General features: G+C 46.8%; 1 protein-coding gene across 1 annotated transcript in view; it reads left to right on the top strand.

Moving 5' to 3' along the window:
* PELI2 (pellino E3 ubiquitin protein ligase family member 2) overlaps window positions 1–26,116 on the top strand; it is a 73,685-nt gene that overhangs the window by 8,385 nt on the left and 39,184 nt on the right. Inside the window, exon 2 of the mRNA XM_038756411.1 lies at window positions 14,156–14,285. Coding sequence (XP_038612339.1) covers window positions 14,156–14,285 — 130 coding nt within the window. The remainder of the gene's footprint in view (window positions 1–14,155; window positions 14,286–26,116) is intronic.

Here is a 26,116-nt window from a genome sequence, read left to right as displayed (position 1 = left end):
CTGGCTCTGCCAATTGTCAGCTGTGTGACTTTGGGCAAGTCACTTAACTTCTCTGGGCCTCAATGACCTTATCTGTAAAACGGGGATGAAGACTCTGAGCCCCCCGTGGGACAATCTGATCACGTTGTAACCTCCTCAGTGCTTAGAACAGTGCTTTGCACATAGTAAGCGCTTAGTAAATGCCATTATTATTACAGTTAAAAACAAAGAAACAAATGAAAAAGCTGGACACTAATCGGTTCAGGGATGATGCTCTGCATTGCCTGTTTCCTCAACCTAACCTCCTTCATGAAGCCTTCCCTGACTACTTATAATAATAATAATAATAATAATAATAATAATAGCATTTATTAAGCGCTTACTAAGTGCAAAGCACTGTTCTAAGCGCTGGGGAGGTTACAAGGTGATCAGGTTGTCCCTCAGGGGGCTCACAGTCTTAAACCTCATTTTACAGTTGAGGTAACTGAGGCCCAGAGAAGTTAAGTGACTTGCCCAAAGTCACACAGCTGACAATTGGCAGAGCCGAAGTTTGAACCCATGACCTCTGACTCCAAAGCCCAGGCTCTTTCTACTGAGCCACGCTGCTTCTCTTTTATGGGGTGGATAGAAGCTAGTCAGGTTGGACACACTCCATGTCCCACATGGGGCTCACAGTCTTATTCCCCATTTCACAAGAGGGAATTGGGGCCCAGAGAAGTGAAGTGACTCGCCCAAGATCCCACAGCAGCAAGTGACAGAACCGGGTTTAGAACCCAGGTCCTTCTGATTCCCAGGCCTGTGTTCTATCTACTGGACTACCCAGTTTCTCCTGTTATTATCATTCATGGATTGATGGATTGACTGCAGTTGCTAGTCGGAATAGCTCTGAAATCAAGTTACGAAGGGGAAATGTTGAGAGTCGGAAATGGTGCTTTGGCTGTTGAATGAAGAAAATCCTCAGCGCCTGGCCGATAGTCAAGTAATAATCAATCAATCAATCAATCAATTGTATTTATTGAGTGCTTACTGTGTGCACAGCACTGTACTAAGCACTTGGGAAGTACAAGTTGGCAACATAGAGAGACAGTCCCTACCCAACAGTGGGCTCACAGTCTAAAATAGAGTAATAAATCTGTACATTACTGCGGAAAAGTCCCGCTCACCTCCATAAAAGCTCACCATACACCTTATTCATAAATTCATTCATTCAATCATATTTATTGAGCGCTTACTGTGTGCAAAGCACTGTACTAAGCACTGGGGAGAGTACAACCAAACGACAAACAGATCTGCACAGGAAAAACGTTCGAAACCTTGCAGTTGACGGGCAAGAGGGAGCGTGACTTAACGGTTCTGCTAAGCACAGACAGTCCATGACCGCGAGGGACTGGATATTGAGGGAGAGTTCCGCCCTCATATTTTCCACTTGAAACCTGTAAAGAAAATAAGAGGCAAATAATAAAAATTATGGTACCTAAGCACTTACTATGTGCCAGTCACTGGGCTAAGCACCGGAGTAGATACAAGTTAATCCAGTTGGACGCAGTCCCTGACCCTCTTGAGGCTCACAGTCTAAGCAGGAGAGGGTTGGATTGAATCCCCATTTTACAGATGAGGGAACTGAGGCTCAGAGAAGCGAAAGTGACTTGCTCACGGTCACACAGCAGACAAGTGGCGGAGCTGGGATTGGAACCCATGACCTCTGACTCCTAAACCCAGGCTTTTCCCACTGGGCATCGCTACTTTTCTCCATGACTGCGTCAGACTCATCTGTATTAGAGTAGTGGAATAGAAGCTTCCCAGCAGCTTCTGGGGGAAAAATTTGACCCCTCTGGTGAGAGGGTAATTAGGCTTCTTTCATCTATGGCCTGAGGTGAAAGGCCTCAGGGGAAGTCCTCTCTCATAAACACTTGTCATCCTTCTCCTTTTCCAAGAAAGATCCAGTCTTTAATCTCCCTCAGGGACCACGCTTTCAATTATCGCGTATTTGGGTTGGTGTTCCCCGTGGCCCATTCAGGAGACTTTAAGTTCTTCCCTTCAAATGGAAGTCTGTTTGTCCTGAAGGCCCCCGTTGACTGTCTTCCTCAGCTGTTGTTCTTCCTTTTTTTGGTGTGGATGTTATATCCCTCCTCCTTTCTCCCAGATGGTGAACTTTATCCGTGGGTTCAGACACACGGACTGCCCCTTTCCCATGGGGCGTGCCTGAAAGCCTCCCTTTGATGTGTCTGTGGCACTTAATCCGCTTTCCATTTTTGCCTCTTCCTCTCTGATCTTCTCTGGAAAGGGCTATCAATTTATTGCCCATTGCTCTATGCTCACTCAGTCATAGAATCTCCATTCTGGTGATCTAGCTGTTAAGCAGACCCCCTTGGTGACCTTTCCTGACTAAGCCTTCTTTTCCTTGTTTCCCACTCCCTTCTACAATAATAATAATAATAATAATAATAATAATAATAATGGTGGTATTTGCTAAGCACTTTCTATGTGCGGAGCACTGTTCTGAGCGCTGGGGGGATACAAGGTAATCAGGTTGTCCCATGTGGGGGTCACCATCTTAATCCCAATTTTCCAGATGAGGTAACTGAGGCACAGAGGAAGTGAAGTGGCTTGCCCAAGGTCACACAGCTGACAAGTGGCAGAGCCGGGACTAGAACCCACGTCTTCTGACTCCCAAATCCGTGCTGTTGCCACTAGGCCATGCTGATTCTCTGTCTCCTTGCCAGCATTTAGTACAGTCCCCGGCAAGTGCTTAATAAATTCCATCATTATTATTATCATTACCAGAAAGCAGTTTGTTGGAGGGGTTTGTTGTGTCTCTAGACTATGAGCTCCTTGCGGGCAGAGAACATGTCTACCAATTCTGTTATATTGGACTCCCCCAAGTGCTCTGTACAGTGCTCAGCACACCGTAAGCATTGGTAAACACGAGTGATGGATCAATTGCTGGCTCTCTGTCAGTCATGTGCAGTTGGTTTCTCTCTTTTCTACTCAGGCATCATCAAATATTCTTCAGATTTGTCTCTTCCCTGAATCTCATCTCCGCACACCTTGTTCTGTGAGTTAATGGTTCCATCTTCCAGTTGTCAGCTTTTCTCTTTGCTTCTCCGAGCATCTCTGGGGCCATGTCTTCTCTGGTGGATGGAAGCATTTTTGCCCGATTAGCTACAAGACACAATCCCTGCCCTCTCCAGCGCTTAGTTCAGCGCCTGGCATGTAGTAAGCGCTTAAGTACCATGAAGAAAAGAGAGAGACAACACACAGAAACTTACAGCGAGAGAGGTGCTGTGGTTTGATGATGTGTACAGACTATGGAAGTTGTCGTTGACATCTCTGAGGTTTGTGTATGTCGGGCCCTTCTGCCCTCAGACAAGTCTTTTCTGGCCGTGATATAACAGGAAGATGCTTTTGCAGCCAAAAAACCTCCGTCTTCATGTCTCAGAGTGTCCGGGGATGTAGTTCTTGCTCTGCTTCTAGAATTTTCTTAGTTGCTCCTTCCTGATTCATTCATTCATTCAATCGTATTTATTGAGCGCTTACTGTGTGCCGAGCACTGTACTAAGAGCTTGGGAAGTACCAGTTGGCAACATATAGAGACGGTCCCTACCCAACAACGGGCTCCCAGTCTAGAAGGGGGAGACAGGCAACAAAACAAAACACGTGGGCAGGTGTCAAGTCGTCAGAACTAACAGAATTAAAGCTAAATGCACATCATTAACAAAATAAATATATCCTCCATCCTCCTGATATCCTCCATCTCCTCAGAAGGGCCACAGTGTGGCCATTTCCGGTCAGCTTGGAAACAATTCCTCCGAGGTAACTCCTCCAGTTCTTTGTATCCTGTTCCTTCTCCCCCGACCCCCACTCCACCGGCCCCACTAAAAGCCTTACTAAAATTACATCTTCTCCTGGAATGTAAAAAAAAAAACAACCCTCCTCACCACAGGTTTTAAAGCAGACCACCTCGCCCCCTCCCCACCTCACCTAGATACTCTCCTATTCCAACCCAGCTCACACACTTCGCTCCTCTAACGCCAACCTTCTCGCTGGGCCTCCCTCTCACCTCTCTGGGCCTCTGACCCATCGCCCGCGGCCCTGACTCCCTCCTCAAATCCGACGGACAGTCACCTTCCCCTCTTTCAAAGCCTTCTTGAAGATGCGTCTCCTGCCGATATTCATTTTAACATTCCTACAATCTCCCTACTAGATTGTAATCAATCAATCAATCATATTTATTGATCGCTTACTGTGTGCAGAGCACTGTACTAAGTGCTTGGGAAGTGCAACTTGGCAACATATAGAGACAGTCCCTACCCAACAGTGGGCCCCCGAAGATGGGTGTTTTATTGGACGTACCTTGCATAGAGTAAGCACTTAGAGAAGCAGCGTGGCTTAGTGGTTAGTGGTTGAAAAAGAACCTGGATTCTCACCCCGCTCCGCCACACGTCTGCTGAGTGATCTTGAGAAGCAGCGTGGCTCAGTGGAAAGAGCCCGGGCTTTGGAGTCAGAGGTCATGGGTTCAAATCCCGACTCCGCCAATTGTCAGCTGTGTCACTTTGGGCAAGTCACTTCACTCCTCTCTGCCTCAGTTCCCTCACCTGTAAAATGGTGATTAAGACGGTGAGCCCCCGGTGGGACAACCTGATCACCTTGTAACCTCCCCAGTGGTTTGAACAGTGCTTTGTACAGAGTAAGCGCTTAATAAATGCCATTATTAAGTCACTTCACTTCTCCGGACCTCAGTTCTCTCGTCTGTACAACGGGGATGAAGAGTGGGAGCCCCATGTGGGACAGGGACTGTGTTCAACTTTCATAACTTGTATCCACCCCAGCGCTTAGAACAGTGAAGTGACTTGCCCCCTGGCCCCGTAGCCGAAAAGTGGCGGAGCCGGGGTGAGAACTCAGGTCCTGACTCCCATCCGCTAGGCCACGTTGCTTCTCTAATCCGGCCCTCAACCCAGTTCCGGCTGACAAAAGGCAGAATATTCCACCAGGAGACCCGCCACTGAGGAAGGATTGAATGAAAGAGCCAGTGAACGAATAACCAGCGTCAAACACCTCACCCTCCGGAGGCTGGGCACACTGACCCTGGGCATTCTGCCACTCGGCATACGCCTCTCCTTGACCTTCGCTTCCAGCTCTGAGCTAGCCCAAACCCACCCACTCTGCTCCCACGGTCTTCTCCATCATTGCTCCCTTTGTGCGCATCCTGGATTTTTCACATTTCTTTTTAATCGGGCGGGGGCCGGAGAGGGGGAGGAGAAGGGTTTGGGGGGAAACATTCCCTCTCTCTGATCTGCCTTCTCTCTGAGGTGTTCAAGGGCCGTCGTTATTGTTCAGCGCCTTTCGCGTTGCAACTTGCCTCCACGGTGCTAGTCCCCCCTGCCAGAGACGTTCGACTTTCTAAAAATAAAACCGAGACTTCACTGGCCCAGATGAAGAAAGCAGAAGCCCAAAGGAGCCTTGAGAGCCGGGGAATCACGTCACAGACTGTTGCCACTCAACATCCTCGCCGTTTCTCGGGGGCCAAGAGGAAGTGTCTTCCCTCACTGTGACGCAGCTCGCAAGGCACCAGATTAACCTTATTATTTGTATTTTTATTGGATTTTTTCATGGCTTTCGTTAAGCGCTTCTTATGTGCTAAGCGCTAGGGTAGATCCAAGCTAATCAGGTTGGACCCAGCCCATGTCCCATATGGGGCTCGTGGTCTGAATCCCCGTTTTACAGATGAGGGAACTGAGGCACGGAGAAGTGAAGTGATTTGCCCAAGGTCACACAGCAGACAAGTGGCAGAGCCGGGATTAGAACCCAGGTCATCCGACTCCCAGGTCCGGTCTCTGATAAATGGCAAAGCATATTGATACGCTCGCCTCCCATTCAGGGATGGAAGTCCCGGAGCTTAGTACAGTGTCTGCCACTTAGTAAGTGCTCAACAAATACCAAAAAGAAAAGGAGTGATCATTTGAAAGAGTTGAAAACATCCACGAAATGTGGTGGCAGGAGAAAACATCAGATAATAATAATAATTATGCTATTTAGCGCTTACTATGTGTGGATTGGACACAGTCTCATGGCCCATGTGGGGCTCATAGTCTCAATCCCCCTTTTCCGGATAATGATAATAATGATGGCATTTGTTAAGCGCTTACTATGTGCAAAGCACTGTTCTAAGCGCTGGGGAGGATACAAGGTGATCAGGTTGTCCCACGGGGGGCTCACAGTCTTCATCCTCATTTTACAGCTGAGGTAACTGAGGCCCAGAGAAGTGAAGTGACTTGCCCAAAGTCACACAGCAGACAAGTGGCGGAGCCGGAATTTGAACCCATGACCTTCTGACTCCCAGTTCCGGACTCTAGCCGTTATGCTGTGCTGCTTCATCAGTTCCGTGAAAGGAAGCTGGATGGCAAAAGGCCTGTTAAGTTCATCAGTGGGTTTTTCTTCCCAACAACGCAGAGAGGAAGTTACGCAAAGTGGCGTTATGAGTTTGTTTGTTTTTTATAAATTCTGGATGACCTACTGAAGTAACGGGACACAACTGTGTGACCTTGGGAAAGTCACTTCACTTATCCGTACCTCAGTTTCCTCAGCCATAAATTGGGGATTCAGGTGCCAGTCAATCACGTTTGCTGAGTGCTTACTATGTGCAGGGCACTGTACTACTAAGCACTTGGGAGAGTAGAATAGTACATTATAACAGACAGAAGGGAATGGAGCCTTATGAGATTAGGGGTATACGAAGGAGCCAGGCTCAGTGGAAAGAGCACGGGCTTGGGAGTCAGAGGTCATGGGTTCTAATCCTAGCTCCGCCACTTGTCAGCTGTGTGACTTTGGGCCAGTCACTTCACTTCTCTGGGCCTCAGTGACCTCATCTGTAAAATGGGGATTAAGACTGTGAGCCCCATGTCGCATACTTTCAGCTGTGTGACTTTGGGCCAGTCATTTCACTTCTCTGGGCCTCAGTTACCTCATCTGTAAAATGGGGGTTAAGACTGTGAGCCCCACGTGGGACAGCCTGATTACCTTGTAACCTCCCCAGCGCTTAGAACAGTGCTTGGCACATAGTATGCGCTTTACAAATGCCATCATTATTATTATTATTATCACTAGAGTCAGAAATGTAGTTAATCCATGTCGCATACTTTCAGCTGTGTGACTTTGGGCCAGTCACTTCACTTCTCTGGGCCTCAGTGACCTTATCTGTAAAATGGGGATTAAGACTGTGAGCCCCACGTGGCACAGCCTGATTACCTTGTAACCTCCCCAGCGCTTAGAACAGTGCTTGGCACATAATAAGCGCTTAACAAATGCCATCATCATTATTATTATTATCACTAGAGTCAGAAATGTAGTTAATCCGTGTCACATACTTTCAGCTGTGTGACTTTGGGCCAGTCACTTCACTTCTCTGGGCCTCAGTTACCTCATCCGTAAAATGGGGATTAAGACTGTGAGCCCCACGTGGGGCAACCTGATTACCTTGTAACCTCCCCAGCGCTTAGAATGGTGCTTTGCACATAGTAAGCGCTTAATAAATGCCATTATTATTATTATACTTGCTAAGCATTTATTACTTGCCATGCTCTGTACAAAGCGCTGAGGTAAAATACAAGGTAATCTGAGCAGATGGTCCCTGTTCCACATGCCACTGTTCAGGTTAGAGGGAGGAGAATTTAACCCCCATTTTACAAATGAGGTAACTGAGGCACAGATAAGTGAAGTGATTTGCCCCAGGTCATGCCGCATCATTATCATTCTCATCGGTGGTATTTATTGAGCGCTTACTCCGTGGAGAGCAGGCGGGTGGTGGAGCCAGAATCGGGACCCAGGTCCTCTGACTTCCAAGGCCCTTGCTCTTTCCACTAGGCCGCCTGGCTTCCCATCTAAATATTTCTAATTGATTTTGAGATCTTCAGTCAACTACTGATAAGAGATGTGGTGGTGTTGAGAGGGGACCGTTTCTATATGTTGCCAACCTGTACTTCCCAAGCGCTTAGTACAGTGCTCTGCACACAGTAAGCGCTCAAAAAAATATGATTGAATGAATGAATACCTGGTGGAGAGGAGCTTACATGGTAGTTACCTCTAGACTGTAAGCTCGTTTTGGGCAGGGAATGTGTCTACCAAGTCTGTTGTATCGTACGCTCCCAAGCACTTAGTACAGTGCTCTGCTTAATAATAATAATAATAATAGTGACATTTGTTAAGCACTTACTATGTGCAAAGCACTGTTCTAAGTGCTGGAGGGGGATACAAGGTGATCAGGTTGTCCCACGGGGGGCTCACAGTCTTCATCCCCATTTTACAGATGAGGGAACTGAGGCTCAGAGAAGTGAAGTGACTTGCCCAAGGTCACACAGCTGACACTTGGTAGAGTCGGGATTTGAACCCATGACCTCTGACTCCCAAGCCCGGGCTCTTTCCATTGAGCCACGCTGCTTCTCAGTAAGTGCTCAAAAATACTATTGATGGATTGATTCTAGTATTAAAGGGAAAGAAGAGCTGTTTGGTTCCACCTGTGAAGCAGACAGGGGACCATATAGTTGCCTTTTGTATTCAAAGACACCTCCAATGGGGAAATTCTCTTCATTCTGTCATATTTATTGAGCACTAACTGGGTACTAAGTGCTTGTCACTGTACTAAGCACTTGGCACTGTAGTAATAATAATGGTATTTAAGTGCTTTACTACATGTTTTGTTTTGTTGTGGGTCTCCCCCTTCTAGACTGTGAGCCCGTTGTTGGGTAGGTACCGTCTCTAGATGTTGCCGACTTGGACTTCCCAAGCGCTTAGTACAGTGCTCTGCACATGGTAAGCGCTCAATAAATATGATTGAATGAATGATTGCCAAGCACTGTTCTAAGTGCTGGGGTAGATATAAGGTAATCAGGTTGTCCCACATGGGGCTCGCTCACAGTCTTAATAATAATAATAATAATTTGGGTATTTGTTAAGTGCTTACTATGTGCGAAGCACTGTTCTGAGCGCTGGGGAGGATACAAGGTGATCAGGTTGTCCCACGTGGGGCTCACAATCTTAATCCCCATTTTCCAGATGAGGTAACTGACGGACAGAGAAGTGAAGTGACTTGCCCAAAGTCACACAGCTGACTTTGGCAGTGGCAGAGCCGGACCCAAGACCTCTGACTCCCAAGCCCATGTGCTCTTTCCACTAAGCCACACTGCTTCTCGATGCTATACTAAGCGACAACCAACTCTTGTCTTATTGTACTCTCCCAAGTGCTTAATAATAATAGTAATAATGGCATTTATTAAGCGCTTAATATGTGCAAAGCACTGTTCTAAGCTCTGCCCCCAGTGAGCACTCAATAAATACGATTGATTGAGCAAGGAGTCATGCAATCCGGGGTGAAACTGATTTAAGGTGTCAAGTCAATCGGTAGTATTTATTGAGCGCTGACTGTGTGCAGAGCACTGTATTAAGCGCTTGGGCGAGTGCAACAGAACAGAGTTGGTAGACATGGTAACTGCCCATAGTGAAACTACAGCCTAGAGGAGGAGACAGACATTAATAGAAATAATAGAAATAAATTTCGGAAAACTCCTGTGGGGCTGGGAGTGGGGTGAATCAAAGGTGCAAATTTTATTTTATTTTGTGAATGATGTGCATCTAGTTTTACTTCTATTTATTCTGATGACTTGACACCTGTTCAAATGTTTTGTTTTGTTGTCTGTCTCCCCCTTCTAGACTGTGAGCCTGTTGTTGGGTAGGGACCGTCTCTATATGTTGCCGACTTGGACTTCCCAAGCGCTTAGTCCAGTGCTCTGCACACAGTAAGCGCTCAATAAATACGATTGAATGAATGAATGAATGCAAATCTAAGTACCAGGGCGATGCAGAAGGGAGGGGAAAGGGGAAATGAGGGCTTAGGTGGGGAAGGCTTCCTGGAGGAGATGTGATTTTAATAAGGCCTTGAAGGTGGGGCGAGCGATCGTCTGTGGGATATGAAGGGGAAAAAGTCTCCCGTTTTATATCCTTTCGCACTATGGAAGGTTCCGTTTTTCCCATTTCCCTGGGTTGGTATTGGAGGTCACTTGTCTACTCGGGGTCGATTTCTATCTTTCATTCATTCGTTCAATCGTATTTATTGAGCGCTTACTGTATGCAGAGCACTGTACTAAGCGCTTGGGAAGTCCAAGGTGGCAACATCTAGAGACAGTCCCTACCCAACAGCGGGCTCCCAGTCTAGAAGGGGGAGACAGACAACAAAACAAAACAAACAAAGCATATTAACAAAATAAAATCAATAGAATAAATGTGTACAAATGAAATAAATGAATAGAGTAATAAATACGTGCAAATATATATACATATTTATAGGTGCTGGGGGGAGAGGAGGGAGGGGGCTCAGTCTGGGAAGGCCTCCTGGAGGAGGTCGTAAGCTCGGTACGGGTGGGAATGCGTCCCTCTAATTCTGTTGGATCGTACTCTCCAAAGCTCTTCGTACAGTGCTTCACACACAGTGAGCGCTCAGTAAATACAGTCGATTATTGATTGATTGATTGATTGATTGATTGATTGATCCCTAGCCCACAGTAACCTCTTCTTTCCCAGTTAGAAAAAGTCATATTTCAGTTTGGAGGGAAGACTTTTAAATCGTCCTTCTGGAGTTTCTTGGCTCTGTGTCCGGCCGAATTGCGGTGGGGTGAGAAGAGGAGGGGAGAAATCCGGGCGGTGTCGGACATAGTGTAACATCCTCCGAGGCCTTCAAATCCCGGCTCCGCCACATGTCTGCTGTGTGACCTTGGGCAAGTCACTTAACTTCTCTGAGCCTTAGTTACCTCATCTGTAAAATGGGGATTAAGACTGTGAGCCCCGCGTGGGACAACCTGATCACCTTGTATCCCCCCCCTCAGCGCTTAGAACAGTGCTTTGCACATAGTAAGCACTTAATAAATGCCATTATTATTATTATTATTATTCCTCGCGCCTAACCAAGAGTGTTACCTCAGCTCCAGAACGCCATTCCAAGTGTTCCCGTTAGGAGAAAGCTACCGGTCGGGGCAGAGGATTGTGGGGGCGTGGGGAGCTTGGTTTTGTTATTTTAAAACGTCAAACATCCGTCGTCTCTTGCACAGGACACACATTTTTCCTGCCGCCTTCCTTTCTTTCGTAATTAGCTTCGTCATGGCCTCTCTCCTCACCTTGGGGGTGTCCGGGGGTAGGTTACGTGGGCTTTTCCTTTTCCAGGTAGGCCCAGCTTCGTTGCTGTCATTCAAGGGATCCAAGGAGATCCTTCCAGTCCCGAAATTATCTCTCTTCACCCTCGGGGATGTGGTGGAGATAAGGGAGATATCGGCTAAGCGCTTTTCCTAAACCCCCAATCTGGAATTCAGACTTTTTCCAACTTCCTGGCCTACTTTCCCCCAATTCTTCACCATTCATTCATTCATTCATTCATTCATTCAATCGTATTTATTGAGCGCTTACTGTGTGCAGAGCACTGGACTAAGCGCTTGGGAAGTACAAGTTGGCAACATTATAGAGACGGTCCCTACCCAACAGCGGGCTCACAGTCTAGAAGGGGGAGACCAGAAGAGAGGCGGTCGGTAGGTGGAAATGGATAGAGCCGGGGCCTGGGAATGACCCGGGTTCTAATCCCGTCTCCGACACTCATCTGCTGTATAACCTGGGGCAAGTCACTTCACTTCTCTGGGACTCATTCATTCATTCATTCATTCAATCGTATTTATTGAGCCTTACTGTGTGCAGAGCACTGTACTAAGCACTTGGGAAGTCCAAGTTGGCAACATATAGAGATGGTCCCTACCCAACAGCGGGCTCACAGTCTAGAACTCAGTCATCTCGTCTGTAAAATGGAGATTAATAATGTTAATAATGAGTAAATAGTAGACACACATGCCCGCTCTCGAGAAGCTGACAGTCTGGTGAGGTGGAGAAAAGGATATTCGGCTTTTACTCTGGAAGTCTAGATATTCTTCTAGACTGGGAGCCCATTGTTGGGTAGGGACCATCTCTATATGTTGCCGACTTGTACTTCCCAAGCGCTTAGTACAGTGCTCGGCACACAGTAAGCACTCAATAAGTACGATTGAATGAATGAATATTCGGCTGATAGGCTCCTCTAGGTCATAAGCTAGGTCTAGGTCATAAGGGGAAGCCTCATGACTCAGTGGAAAGAGCCCGGGCTTTGGAGTCAGAGTTCATGGGTTCAAATCCCGGCTCTGCCAATTGTCAGCTGTGTGACTTTGGGCAAGTCACTTCACTTCTCTGGGCCTCAATTACCTCATCTGTAAAATGGGGATTAAGATTGTGAACCCCCTGTGGGACAACTTGATCACCCTGTAACCTCCCCAGTGCTTAGAACAGTGCTTTGCACATAGTAAGCGCTTAATAAATGTCATCAATATTATTATTATTATAAGCTCGATACAGGTGGGAATGCATCTCTCTAATTCTGTTGGATCGTACTCTCCAAAGCACTTAGTACAGCGCTTCACACACAGTGAGCGCTCAGTAAATACAATTGATTGATTTCTAGCCCATGGTAACCAATTAGGTCCCTCTGAGAAATGAATTCCTTTCCCAAGACCCCCTACTCCCGGACCAAGGAAACCTCAGGAAACCTCCTTCTTCTCCCCCTCGTCCCCCTCTCCATCCCCCCCATCTTACCTCCTTCCCTTCCCCACAGCACCTGTATATATGTATAGATGTTTGTACATATATATTACTCTATTTATTTATTTTACTTGTACATATCTATTCTATTTATTTTATTTTGTTAATATGTTTGGTTTTGTTCTCTGTCTCCCCCTTCTAGACTGTGAGCCCACTGTTGGGTAGGGACTGTATATGTTGCCAACTTGTACTTCCCAAGCGCTTAGTCCAGTGCTCTGCACACAGTAGGCGCTCAATAAATACGATTGAATGAATGAATAATATGTTTTGTTTTGTTCTGTCTCCCCCTTCTAGACTGTGAGCCCACTGTTGGGTAGAGACCGTCTCTATATGTTGACAACTTGTACTTCCCAAGCGCTTAGTACAGTGCTCTGCACACAGTAAGCACTCAATAAATACGATTGATTGATTGATTGATTACTCTATTTTACTTGTACATATTCTATTTATTTTATTTTGTTAATATGTTTTGTTTTGTTGTCTGTCTCCCCCTTCTAGACTGTGAGCCCACCGTTGGGTAGGGATCGTCTCTAGATGTTGCCAACTTGGACTTCCCAAGCGCTTAGTCCAGTGCTCTGCACACAGTAAGCGCTCAATAAATATGATTGAATGAATGAATGAAAGCACATGTCCAAATCTGTGATTTTATTTATTTGGATTGACGTCTGTCTCCCCCCGGCAGACCGTGAGCTCACTGGGGGCAGGGAATGTCACTGTTTATTGTTGTGCGGTGCTCTCCCCAGCGTTTAGTTGAGAAGCAGCGTAGCTCAGTGGAAAGAGCCCGGGCTTTGGAGTCAATCAATCAATCAATCAATCGTATTTATTGAGCGCTTACTATGTGCAGAGCACTGTTCTAAGCGCTTGGGAAGTACAAATTGGCATCACATAGAGACAGTCCCTACCCGATAGTGGGCTCACAGTCTAAAAGGGGGAGACAGAGAACAGAACCAAACATACCAACAAAATAAAATAAGTAGGATAGAAATGTACAAGTAAAATAAATAAATAAATAAATAAACAGAGTAATAAATATGTACAACCATATATACATATATACAGGTGCTGTGGGGAGGGGAAGGCGGTAAGGCGGGGGGATGGAGAGGGGGACGAGGGGGAGAGGAAAGAAGGGGTCAGAGGTCATGAGTTCAAATCCCGGCTCCACCACTTGTCAGCTGTGTGACTTTGGGCGAGTCACTTGACTTCTCTGGGCCTCAGTTCCCTCATCTGTAAAATGGGGATGAAGACTGTGAGCCCCCTGTGGGACAACCTGATCACCTTGTACCCTTCCCAGCATTTAGAACAGTGCTTTGCACAGAGTAAGTGCTTAATAAATGTCATCGTTATTATTATTAGTAGTAATGGTAGTAGTAGTAGTGTGCTGTGCACACAGTAAGCGCTCAGTAAGTACAGTTGAATGAATGAATGAGTTGGTCTTTGGGCCCCGAACCGTCCCGTTGTTTATCGCTGCCCCGGCAGTCCCCCGGCCCGGCCGGATAATAAGCACTGTCCCATTTTTCCATAGTTACAACGGGGCCTTGCCGAGCGGAGATCGAGGACGGAGGAAGAGCCGGTTCGCCCTGTACAAGCGGCCCAAGGCTAACGGCGTCCAGCCCAGCACGGTTCACGTGCTGTCCACCCCCCAGGCCTCCAAGGTACGTGGCGGCAGAGGGAGGGGAGGGCCGGCCGAGCCGAGAGAGAGGGGCTTCCCGTCACCCCCATCCCGGGCCGTGGTTCCTTTCGGAGTCAGAGGTCTTGGGTTCAAATCCTGGCTCCGCCACTTGTCAGCTGGGTGACTTTGGGCAAGTCACTTCACTTCTCTGGGCCTCAGTTCCCTCATCTGGAAAATGGGGATGAAGCCTGTGAGCCCCCTGTGGGACAACCTGATCACCTTGTAACCTCCCCAGCGCTTTGAACAGTGCTTTGCACATAGTAAGTGCTTAATAAATACTATCATTATTATTATTATTATTATTATCCGGGATCCCGGCCAGAACCACTCACAGTGTCCGCGATCCGGCGGGATGTCAGCTTCCGGTCGGGACCACTCCGTGGCCCGGATCTGCCGGAGATGCACTAGAGAAGCAGCGTGGTCTAGTGGCTAGACCACTAGTGGTTAGAGAAGCACTGTGGCTCAGTGGAAAGAGCCTGGGCTTTGGAGTCAGAGGTCATGGGTTCAAATCTCGGCTCCTCCAACTGTCAGATGTGTGACTTTGGGCAAGTCACTTCACTTCTCTGGGCCTCAGTTCCCTCATCTGTAAAATGGGGATGAAGACTGTGAGCCTCACATGGGACAACCTGATCACCTTGTAACCTCCCCAGCGCATTGAGCAGTGCTTTGCACATAGTAAGTGCTTAATAAATACTATCATTATTATTATTATTATTATTATTATTATTATCCGGGATCCCGGCCAGAGCCACTCACAGTTGCCGCGATCCGGCGGGATGTCAGCTTCCAGTCGGGACCACTCCGCGGCCCGGTTCTGCCAGAGATGTGGGACAACATGATCACCTTGTAACCTCCCCAGTGCTTAGAACAGTGCTTTGCACATAGTAAGCACTTAATAAATGCCATTATTATTATTATTATTATTATTATTATTATTATTATTATTATTATTATCATTAGAGCCCCGCCCTGGGAATCAGGAGGACCCAGATTCTAATCCAGGTTCTCCCACTGATCTGCTGCTGTGTGACCTGGGGCGAGTGACTTCGCTTTTCCGGGCCTCAGTGACCTCATCTGGAAAATGGAGATTCAGGCGGACGCAGGGACTGTGTCCAACCCGATTTGCTCGTTTCCGCACCAACGCTTAGTACAGTGTCTGGCGCGTAGTAAGAGTTTAACAAATACCACAATTATTATTATTGCTGTTGTTATTCTGCCCAGCCACGCAGGAAGTTGCCCCCTGGGCTAGCTTTTCCGAGTTAACTTGTTTCCTCGCCTCCCACCCTATGCAAGATCAAACTTGCCCCCTCTCCCCCACAATCTCCCACCTTGATCCTCCCCCTCCGCGGTCCCCAAATTCCAGTTCATTTAACCCTTGCCGTGCACCTTGAGCTCAATCTCTGTCTCCAGTGGCTCAGTGGAAAGAGCCCGGGCTCTGGAGTCAGAGGTCATGGGTTCAAATCCCGGCTCCGCCACTTGTCAGCTGTGTGACTTTGGGCAAGTCACTTCACTTTTCTGGGCCTCAGTGGCCTCATCTGGAAAATGGGGATGAAGACTGTGAGCTCCACTTGGGACAACCTGTGAGCCCACTGTTGGGTAGGGACTGTTTCTATATGTTGCCAACTTGTACTTCCCAAGCGCTTAGTACAGTGCTCTGCACACAGTAAGCGCTCAGTAAATACGATTGATTGATTGATTGTATTCCCCCCAAGCGCTTAGAACAGTGCCTTGCACATAGTAAGAGCTTAATAAATGCCATTATTATTATTATTCTCCCCCACCTTTTTTCCTGGTGCCGGGACGGACTCTCGACAAGGGTCTCTCCAAACCCCTTTTAGGAGGTTATGTCCGGAAACCAAATCAATCAGTCGTATTTTGAGAAGCAGCGTGGCTCAGTGGAAAGAGCCCGGGCTTTGGAGTCAGAGGTCATGGGTTCAAATCCCGGCTCCGCCATGTCAGCTGTGTGCCTTTGGGCAAGTCATTTCACTTCTCTGGGCCTCTGTTACCTCATCTGTAAAATGGGGATTAAGACTACGAGCCCCCCGTGGCACAACCTGATCACCTTGTAACCTCCCCAGCGCTTAGAACAGTGCCTTGCGTATCGTAAGTGCTTAATAAGTACCATCATTATTATTATTATTATTCTCCCCCACCTCTTTTCCCGGTGCCGGGACTGACTCTCGACAAGGGTCTCTCCGAACCCCTTTTAGGAGGTTATGTCTGGAAACCAAATCAATCACTCAGTCGTATTTCCTGGGCCCATACTGTGTACAGAGCACTGTGCTAAGCGCTTGGGAGGGTACGGTACAACAATGTAACAGACGCGTTCCTGGCCCACAATGAGCTTATTGTCTAGAAGAGAAGACAGACATTACAGGGGAGTTGGTAGACACGTTTACTGTGTCCAGGGCTGGAGAGTACAACACAACAATATAAAAATACGCCCACAATGAGCGTACAGTCTAGGGGGAGAGACGGACATTAGTAGAAATAGATAAACTACAGATATCAGCGTGGCTCAGTGGAAAGAGCCTGGGCTTTGGAGTCAGAGGTCATGGGTTCAAATCCCAGCTCCGCCATGTCAGCTGGGTGACTTTGGGCAAGTCACTTCACTTCTCTGGGCCTCAGTTCCCTCATCTGTAAAATGGGATTAAGACTGTAAGCCCCCTGTGGGACAACGTGATTACCTTGTATCCCCCCAGCGCTTAGAACAGTCTGGAGGGAGAGATGGACATTAGTAGAAATAAACTACAGATATGGACGAAAGAGCGGTGGGGCGGGGAGAGGGTGAATAAAGGGAGCAAATCAGGGCGATGCAGAAGGGAGACGGAGAAGGGGAAAGGAGGGCTTAGTCAGGGAAGGCCTCTCGGAGGAGGTGGGACTTCAGTAAGGTTTGGAAGCGGGGGGAAGAGGAATTGTCTGTCAGCTATGAGGAGGGAGGGCGATCCAGGCCAGAGGCAGGATGGGGGCAAGAGGTCGGCGGCGAGATAGGCGAAATCGAAGGACAGCGCCCCAAAACCCGGCAAGTCAATCAATCAATCATATTTATTGAGCGCTTACTGTGTGCAGAGCACTGTACTAAGTGCTTGGGAAGTCCAAGTTGGCAACATATAGAGACGGTCCCTACCCAACAGTGGGCTCACAGTCTAAAAGGGGGAAACGGAGAACAAAACCAAACATACTAACAAAATAAAATAAATAGAATAGGTATGTACAAGTAAAATAAATAAATAAATAGAGTAATAAATATGTACAAACATATATACATATATACAGGTGCTGTGGGGAAGGGATGCCCTCAGTCTATCACCCAGCCCATAACTTCCCCCCAAGTCCACAGGCCTGCCCACGATTGGGGATGACCCCGGCCGATCCCTCCAACCTTAGCCGCCGCCGAGGCTGCTCCTTGCCCTTGTGAGCCATGTTTGACTCCTGCATCTCACCCTTCCCGTTCCCACCTGGGACTCCCAGTTTTAATCCCCGTCTTACAGATGAGGAAACCGAGGCTTAAAGAAGTGAAGTGATTTACCCAAGGTCAGGCGGCCGGACAAGCGGCGGAGCCAGGATTAGAACCCAGGCCCTTTGACTCCCGGGCCCGGGCTCTTTCCACTAGGCCGCACTGCTCTGGCTTCTTGGAAAGTGTTTCTGATAGTGGTACTTGGGGATCGGTGACACATTTGATTTCTCCCAGTGCTCTTCTTTTGGCTTGAAAAGGATATTACATTTTCCAAAATCACCTGATCAGGGGTTTAAAATTAAGGTTTGAGCAGCAACGGTATATCCCGGAGCGGTCCGGGGTGCGTCGTAAATGCTTCCGGAAAGTTTGAAGAGAAGATATAAAATGCAGAAACGTTTTCTTTTCCTTTGGTCCAGAAATAACTCGCAGGGCGCCCTTCAAATTTTTTGTTCTGCCCCAGCTCCTTCAGTTTTCCTCCGACCGGCAGGTAATGGGCTCTCGCCGCATTCTCTAATATTCAGGAGACCGTGTGGTGTAGTGGTCCTAAGTTTTATCTTGGCATTTTGGGCACCCAAGTGTGGACAGCGGAGATTCCACAACGGGGAATCGATCCATCAACCCATCAGAGGTGTTTATTGAACGGATAGAACACTGTACTAAGCACCCGGGAGAGTATGGGATAGCACTATTACAGACACATTCCCTGCTCGCAACAAGCTTCTGGTCGAGAGGGAATTTCGTCTTTCGTCTTGTTCTCTTTCTCGTTCATCCGAACGCTTACGTTTCTGGCTGGGTTGCCTGTTTCTGAGTAATAATAATGATAATAATGATGGCATTTATTAAGCGCTTACTATGTGCAAAGCACTGTTCTAAGCGCTGGGGAGGTTACAAGGTGATCAGGTTGTCCCTAGCCTGTTGAAAGTAGTAAGAGTAATGATAATGATTGTAATGATGTAGTAGTAATAATAATAGTAGTAGTGATAACGGTATATTCATTCAATCGTATTTATTGCGCGCTTCCTGTGTGCAGAGCATTGGACTAAGCGCTTGGGAAGTACAAGTTGGCAACGTATAGCGACGGTCCCTACCCAACAGTGGGCTCACAGTCTAGAAACGGCATAGCTATCGAGAAGCAGTGTGGCTCAGTGGAAAAGAGCCTGGAATTTGGAGTCAGGGGCCATGGGTTCAAATGCCGGCTCCGCCACTGGTCAGCTGTGTGACTTTGGGCAAATCACTTCACTTCTGTGGGCCTCGGCTCCCTCATCTGTGAAATGGGGATTAAGACTGAGCCCCACGTGGGACAACCTGATCACCTTGTAACCTCCTCAGCGCTTAGAACAGTGCTTTGCACATAGTAAGTGCTTAATAAATACGATTATTATTGTTATTACTATTCTCTGGGCCTCGGTTCCCTCATCTATAAAATGGGGATGAAGACTGATCCCCACATGGGATGATCTGATCACCTTGTAACCTCCTCAGCGCTTAGAACAGTGCTTTGCACATAGTAAGTGCTTAATAAATACGATTATTATTATTATTATTATTCTCTGGGCCTCGGTTCCCTCATCTGTAAAATGGGGATGAAGACTGAGCCCCACATGGGATGATCTGATCACCTTGTAACCTCCCCAGCACTTGGAACAGTGCTTTGCACATAGTAAGTGCTTAATCAATCAATCAATCAATTGTATTTATTGAGCACTTACTGTGTGCAGAGCACTGTACTAAGCACTTGGTAACATATAGAGACAGTCCCTACCCAACAGTGGGCTCACAGTCTAAAAGGGGGAGAGAGAGAACAAAACCAAACATACTAACAAAATAAAATAAATAAATGCAATTATTATTATTATTCTCTGGGCCTCATTTCCCTCATCTGTAAAATGGGGATGAAGACTGTGAGCCCCACAAGGGATAACCTGATCACTTGGTATCCTCCCCAGCACTTAGAATAGTGCTTTGCACCTAGTAAGCGCTTAATAAATGCCATTATTATTATTATTATTACTGAATGCAATGCACTCGTTCTAAGCACTTGGGAGAGTGCAGAATAGCAGAGTTGGTAGACATATTCCTTGCCCTCAGTGAGGTTTCAGTCTAGAGAGAATCGATAGTCTTTTATCCTGTCTTCTTTCCCGTTCACGTGAACACATAATATTTCTGGCTGGGATTCCTGTTTCTGATTAGCCTATTGGAGGCAGAACACATAATGATAGTAATAATGCAGTAATAATGACAATGATATTTTTCATGCACCTACATCCTACATCTGGCCTGAAACGCCCTCCCTCTTGATATCTGACAAATAATTACCTCCCTCCCTTCAAAACCTTATAGAAGGCCCATCTCCTCCAAGACTTCTCTGTGCCTCAGTTCCCTCATCTGTAAAATGGGGATTAAGACTGTGAGCCCCCCATGGGGCAACCTGATCACCTTGTAACCTCCCCATTCAATGAGTCATATTTATTGAGCGCTTACTGTGTGCAGAGCACTGTACTAAGCGCTTGGGAAGTACAAGTGAGCAACATATAGAGATGGTCCCTACCCAACAGCGGGCTCACAGTCCAGCGCATAGAACAGTGCTTTGCACATAGTAAGCACTTAATAAATGGTATCATCATTATTATATTATTATTAATAATAATAATGATAATAATAATAACTGCCAACTTGTACTTCCCAAGCGCTTAGTACAGTGCTCTGCACACAGTAAGTGCTCAATAAATACGATTGATTGATTGATTATTAATTCAGGGCCAGTCAGGCAGGCAATCGTCTTTATTGAGCGGAGCACTGTACTAAACGCTTGGGAGAGTATGATATAACCATAAACAGACACATTCCCTGCCCACGGTGGAAAGAGCCCGGGCTTTGGAGTCAGAGGTCATGGGTTCAAATCCCGGCTCCGCCGATTGTCAGCTGTGTGACTTTGGGCAAGGCACTTCGCTTCTCTGGGCCTCAGTGACCTCATCTGTAAAATAGGGATGAAGACTGTGAGCCCCTGAGGGACAACCTGATCCCCTTGTAACCTTCCCAGCACTTAGAACAGCGCTTTGCACATAGTAAGCGCTTAATAAATGCCATCATTGTTATTATTATAAAGGGAGAGACAGACAGTAAAATAAGGAAATAAATTACGGATGTGGACGTAGGTGGTGTGGAATTGGGAGGGAGGATGAATAAAGGGAGCAAGTCAGGGCGACGCAGAAGGGAGTGGGAGAAGAGGAACGGCGGGGCTTAGTCAGGGAAGGGGCTTGGCCCGGGACAGTGTGACTGTGAGCCCACTGTTGGGTAGGGACTGTCTCTATATGTTGCCAACTTGTACTTCCCAAGCGCTTAGTACAGTGCTCTGCACACAGTAAGCGCTCAATAAATACGATTGATTGATTGACAGGACGGAGAGTCGCCGCTCAGCAGAGGGTGGGGGAAACTCGGAGCAAAGCAAAGAACTTGTCCCCTTGTGGATAGAAAACATCTGCGCTCATTAGAAATCTTTTGCAAGCATTCTTTTCCTCGGCTATGCTTTTATCTCCGCTCTCAGGCCAAGTCACACTCCAAAGTTGGTTTTCCTGAAGGTTTTCCGCTCTAGCCACCAGCTTTCCTCCTTATGTTTGGATGATCATCAAAGGTAGTTATTGAGGGCTGACTGGGTGCAGAGCAGTGTACTAAGCGCCTGGGAGAGCCCAATACATCACGTTCCCTGCCCACAATGAGCTTACAATCTAGTGGGGGAGACAGACAGTAATAGAAATGATTTATAATATATAATTTATTGATAGAAACCTAAGTGCTGTGAGGCTGAGGGTGGAATGAATACCAAATGCCCCAATTAAGCCCTTATTTCCTCCTCTCCCGCTCCCTTCTGCCCTAAGATTTGCACTCTTTATTCACCCCTCCCTCAGCCCCATCACACATATGTACAAAATAATAATGATGGTATTTGTTAATCAATCAATCAATCGTATTTATTGAGCACTTACTGTGTGCACAGCACTGTACTAAGCGCTTGGGAAGTACAAGTTGGCAACATATAGAGACAGTCCCTATCCAACAGTGGGCTCACAGTCTAAAAGGGGGAGACGGAGAACAAAACCAAATATACTAACAAAATAAAATAGAATAGATATGTACAAGTAAAATAAATAAATAGAGTAATAATGTGCAAAGCACTGTTGTAAGCACTGAATATCCATAATTTAATCCATTTCTGTGAATGTCCACCTTCCCCCTAGACTCTAAGCTCGTTATGGGCACGGAATGTGTCTACCAACTCTGTTATGCTGTATTCATATATTTATTCCATCGTTTGTATTGAGCACTTTCTGCGTGCAGAGCACTGTACTAAGTACTTGGGAGAGTACACAATAACAATAAACAGACACACTCCCTGCCCATAACGAGCTTACGGTCTAGATCAATCAATCAATCAATCGTATTTATTGAGCACTTACTGTGTGCAGGGCACTGTACTAAGCGCTTGGGAAGTACAAGTTGGCAACATATAGAGATGGTCCCTACCCAACAGTGGGCTCACAGTCTAGAAGGGGGAGACAGAGAACAAAACCCAGCATATTAACAAAATAAAAAATAGAATAGATATGTACAAGTAAAATAAATAGAGTAGTAAATATGTACAAGATGGGAAGACAGACGTTATAAAGCAGTGTGGCTCAGTGGAAAGAGCCCGGGCTTTGGAGTCACAGGCCATGGGTTCAAATCCTGGCTCCGCCAAGGGCAAGTCACTTCACTTCTCTGGGCCTCAGTGACCTTATCTGTAAAATGGGGATTAAAACTGTGAGCCCCCCTGGGACAACCTGATCACCTTGTAACCTCCCCAGCGCTTAGAACAGTCCTTTGCACAGACTAAGTGCTTAACAAATACCGTCATTATTATTCTTATTATTATAAATAATACATTACAGATATAATAATGATAATTGTGGTATTTGTTAAGCACTTAGTATGTGCCAGGCACTGTACTAAGCACTGGGCGTTTAAGTGCTTAGTATAGTGCAGCGCTCTGCACACAGTAAGCGCTCAATAAATATGATTGAATGAATGAATGGGGTGGATACAAGCAAATCGGGTTGAACACAACCCCTGCCCCACTTAATAATAATAATAATGTTGGCATTTGTTAAGCACTTACTATGTGCAAAGCACTGGTCTAAGTGCTGGGGAGGATACAAGGTGATCACATAGTCCCTCATGGGGCTCACAGTCTTCATCCCCATTTTACAGATGAGGTAACTGAGGCATGGAGAAGTGAAGTGACTTGCCCCCAGCCACACAGCTGACAAGCGGCGGAGCCGGGATTAGAACCCGTGACCTCTGACTCCCAAGCCCGGGCTCTTTCCACTGAGCCCCGCTGCTTCTCAAAGTCTCACTTGAGGCTCAAAGTCTCATGCCCCATTTTACTGATGAGGTAACTGAGGCCCAGAGAAGTGACTGGCCCAAGGTCACACAGCAGACAAGTAGCAGAGGCAGGATTGGAACCTGTGACCTGCTGAGTCCTGTATATATGTATATACCTGTATATATGTATATATGTTTGTACATATTTATTACTCTATTTTACTTGTACCTATCTATTCTATTTATTTTATTTTGTTAGTATGTTTGGTTTTGTTCTCTGTCTCCCCCTTCTAGACTGTGAGCCCACTGTTGGGTAGGGACTGTCTCTATATGTTGCCAGCTTGTACTTCCCAAGCGATTAGTACAGTGCTCTGCACACAGTAAGCGCTCAATAAATATGATTGATTGATTGATTGATTGAGTCCCAGGTCTGGGCTCTATCCACTGGACCATACTGCTTCTTATGGGCGTAAGTCGTGTGGGGCTGGGAGGGGGGAATGAACAAAGGGAATGGGAGAAGAGGAAACGGGGGCTTAACCCCCCGTGGGACAACCTGATCACCTTGTATCCCCCCAGCGCTTAGAACAGTGCTTTGCACATAGTAAGCGCTTAACAAATACCATCATCATCATCAGGGAAGGCCTCTTGGAGGAGATGGGCTTTCAATAAAACTTTGAAGGGCGAGGGAGAGAGTCACTGCCTGTGTCCAACCTCAGTGCGGTAAGCCCTTCTCTAGACCGTAAGCTCGTTAGGGGCAGGGAATGTGTCCCCTGATCCTGTTGAATTGTGCTCTGCCAAGCGCTTAGTCGTCAGTCAGTCGGATGTATTCAGTCATTTATTCATTCATTCAATCGTATTTATTGAGCGCTTACTGTGTGCAGAGCACTGGACTAAGCGCTTGGGAAGCACAAGTTGGCAACATAAGGTATTGAGCGCCTACCATGCGCAGAGCACTGCAGTAAGCACTTACTCATCCCCCTCCCCATCCCCCCCACACCTTACCTCCTTCCCCTCCCCACAGCACCTGTATATATGTTTGTACGTATTTCTTACTCTATTTATTCATTTTACTTAGACATATTTATTCTATGTTTTGCTTTGTGGTCTGTCGCCCCCTTCTAGACTGTGAGCCCACTGTTGGGTAGGGGCCATCTCTAGATGTTGCCAACTTGGACTTCCCAAGCGCTTAGTACAGCACGCTGCACACAGTAAGTGCTCAATAAATACGATTGATTGATTGAATGTGCAGCTGCAAGAGCAATTTTTTGGAGTCTCATCCCTCTCCCCATCCCCCGCCGCCTTACCTCCTTCCCCTCCCCACAGCACCTGTATATACAATAATAATAATAATGGCATTTATTAAGAGCTTACTATGTGCAGAGCACTGTTCTAAGCGCTGGGGAATTTACAAGGTGATCAGGTTGTCCCACGTGGGGCTCACAGTCTTCATCCCCATTTTACAGATGAGGGAACTGAGGCCCAGAGAAGTTAAGTGACTTGCCCAAAGCCACACAGTTGACAAGTGGTGGAGCCGGGATTTGAACCCATGTATATATGTTTGTACGTATTTATTACTCTATTTATTTTATTTGGACATATTTATTCTATTTATTTAATTTTGTTATTATGTTTTGCTTTGTGGTCTGCCTCCCCCTCCTAGACTGTGAGCCCACTGTTGGGTAGGGACTGTCTCTAGATGTTGCCAACTTGGACTTCCCAAGCGCTTAGTACAGCGCGCTGCACCCAGGAAGCGCTCAATGAATACGATTGAATGAATGAATACAAGCTAATCAGGTTGGACCCAGCCCAAGTCGCACGTGGGGCTGTCGGTCGTAATCCCCATTTGACAGACGAGGTAACTGAGGCCCAGAGCGATGAAATGGCCTGTCCAGTCAGGGTTAGAAGCCAGGGTTTTCTTCCTTTTAGGCCTGGGCCCTAAACACTAGACCACGTTGCTTCAGTTACTCGATGAGACTTTTCCTGCCTTTCCGGGGTGTCCTTGGCTTCACTCCGAACCAGCTTTCAAGAATTCTTTGGAGCCGAACTCTCGCTCCGAATCACTCCAGATGGGAATCCGGTGGCCAAATGAAACCCGTTCTTCCAGCTGGCCGTTTTCAGACTCCCGATTTAAAAATCGCTGTTTTTCCGAGTGTCACACTGTAAGGCATGTCGTGCAACGGACATATGACCCCCTTGGTTCCCCCGCCTTCCTCCCACAAATATGAAACGCTCTGGGACAGAATGTGCAGCTGTAAGAGCAATTTTTTTGGAGTCTCAGCCCAGATTCTCCTTGCACCCGCAAAGTGTTTGTGTGCATGTGGTGGTGTGTGAATGCACACATGTTTGTGAAAGGAATCGCAGGCCCTTTGTACAAATCCATCTGGCAGTGCCTTCCTCCCTGTGTCTTTGCTAAGGGATCCTTTGAAATAATAATAATAATAATAATAATGGTATTTGTTAAGCGCTTACTATGTGCAAATCACTGTTCTAAGCGCTGGGGGAATACAAGGTGATCAGGTTATCCCATGTGGGGCTCGCGGTCTTAATTCCCATTTTACAGATGAGGGAACTGAAGCCCAGAGAAGTGAAGTGACTTGCCCAAAGTCACCCAGCTGACAATTGGCAGAGCCGGGATTTGAACCCCTGACCTCTGACTCCAAAGCCCGGGCTCTTTCCACTGAGCCATGTTGCTTTGAACTCTCCAAATGAAGTGCTCTTCCTCAAAGTAGAGGCAGCGCTTAGAACAGTGCTTTGCACATAGTAAGCGCTTAATAAATGCTATTTAAAAAAAAAGTAACTACTCTGGAAGCAGAGAATGGATAGCCCTCTGGAGGTATAGGAGAGCGTGTCCCTATAATAACAATAATAATTATGGTGTTTGTTAAGCGTTTACTATGTGCCAGACACTGTACTATGCGCTGACATGGTTACAAGCAAACGGGGTTGGACACAGTCCCTGTCCCACATGGGGCACAAAGTCTTAATCCCCATTTTACCGG

The sequence above is a fragment of the Tachyglossus aculeatus genome, chromosome 14 (assembly GCF_015852505.1).
Source record: "Tachyglossus aculeatus isolate mTacAcu1 chromosome 14, mTacAcu1.pri, whole genome shotgun sequence".
NCBI lineage: Eukaryota > Metazoa > Chordata > Mammalia > Monotremata > Tachyglossidae > Tachyglossus > Tachyglossus aculeatus.
The sequence above is the reverse complement of the archived record's forward strand: the minus strand, read 5'-3'. Positions and strand labels throughout refer to the sequence as shown.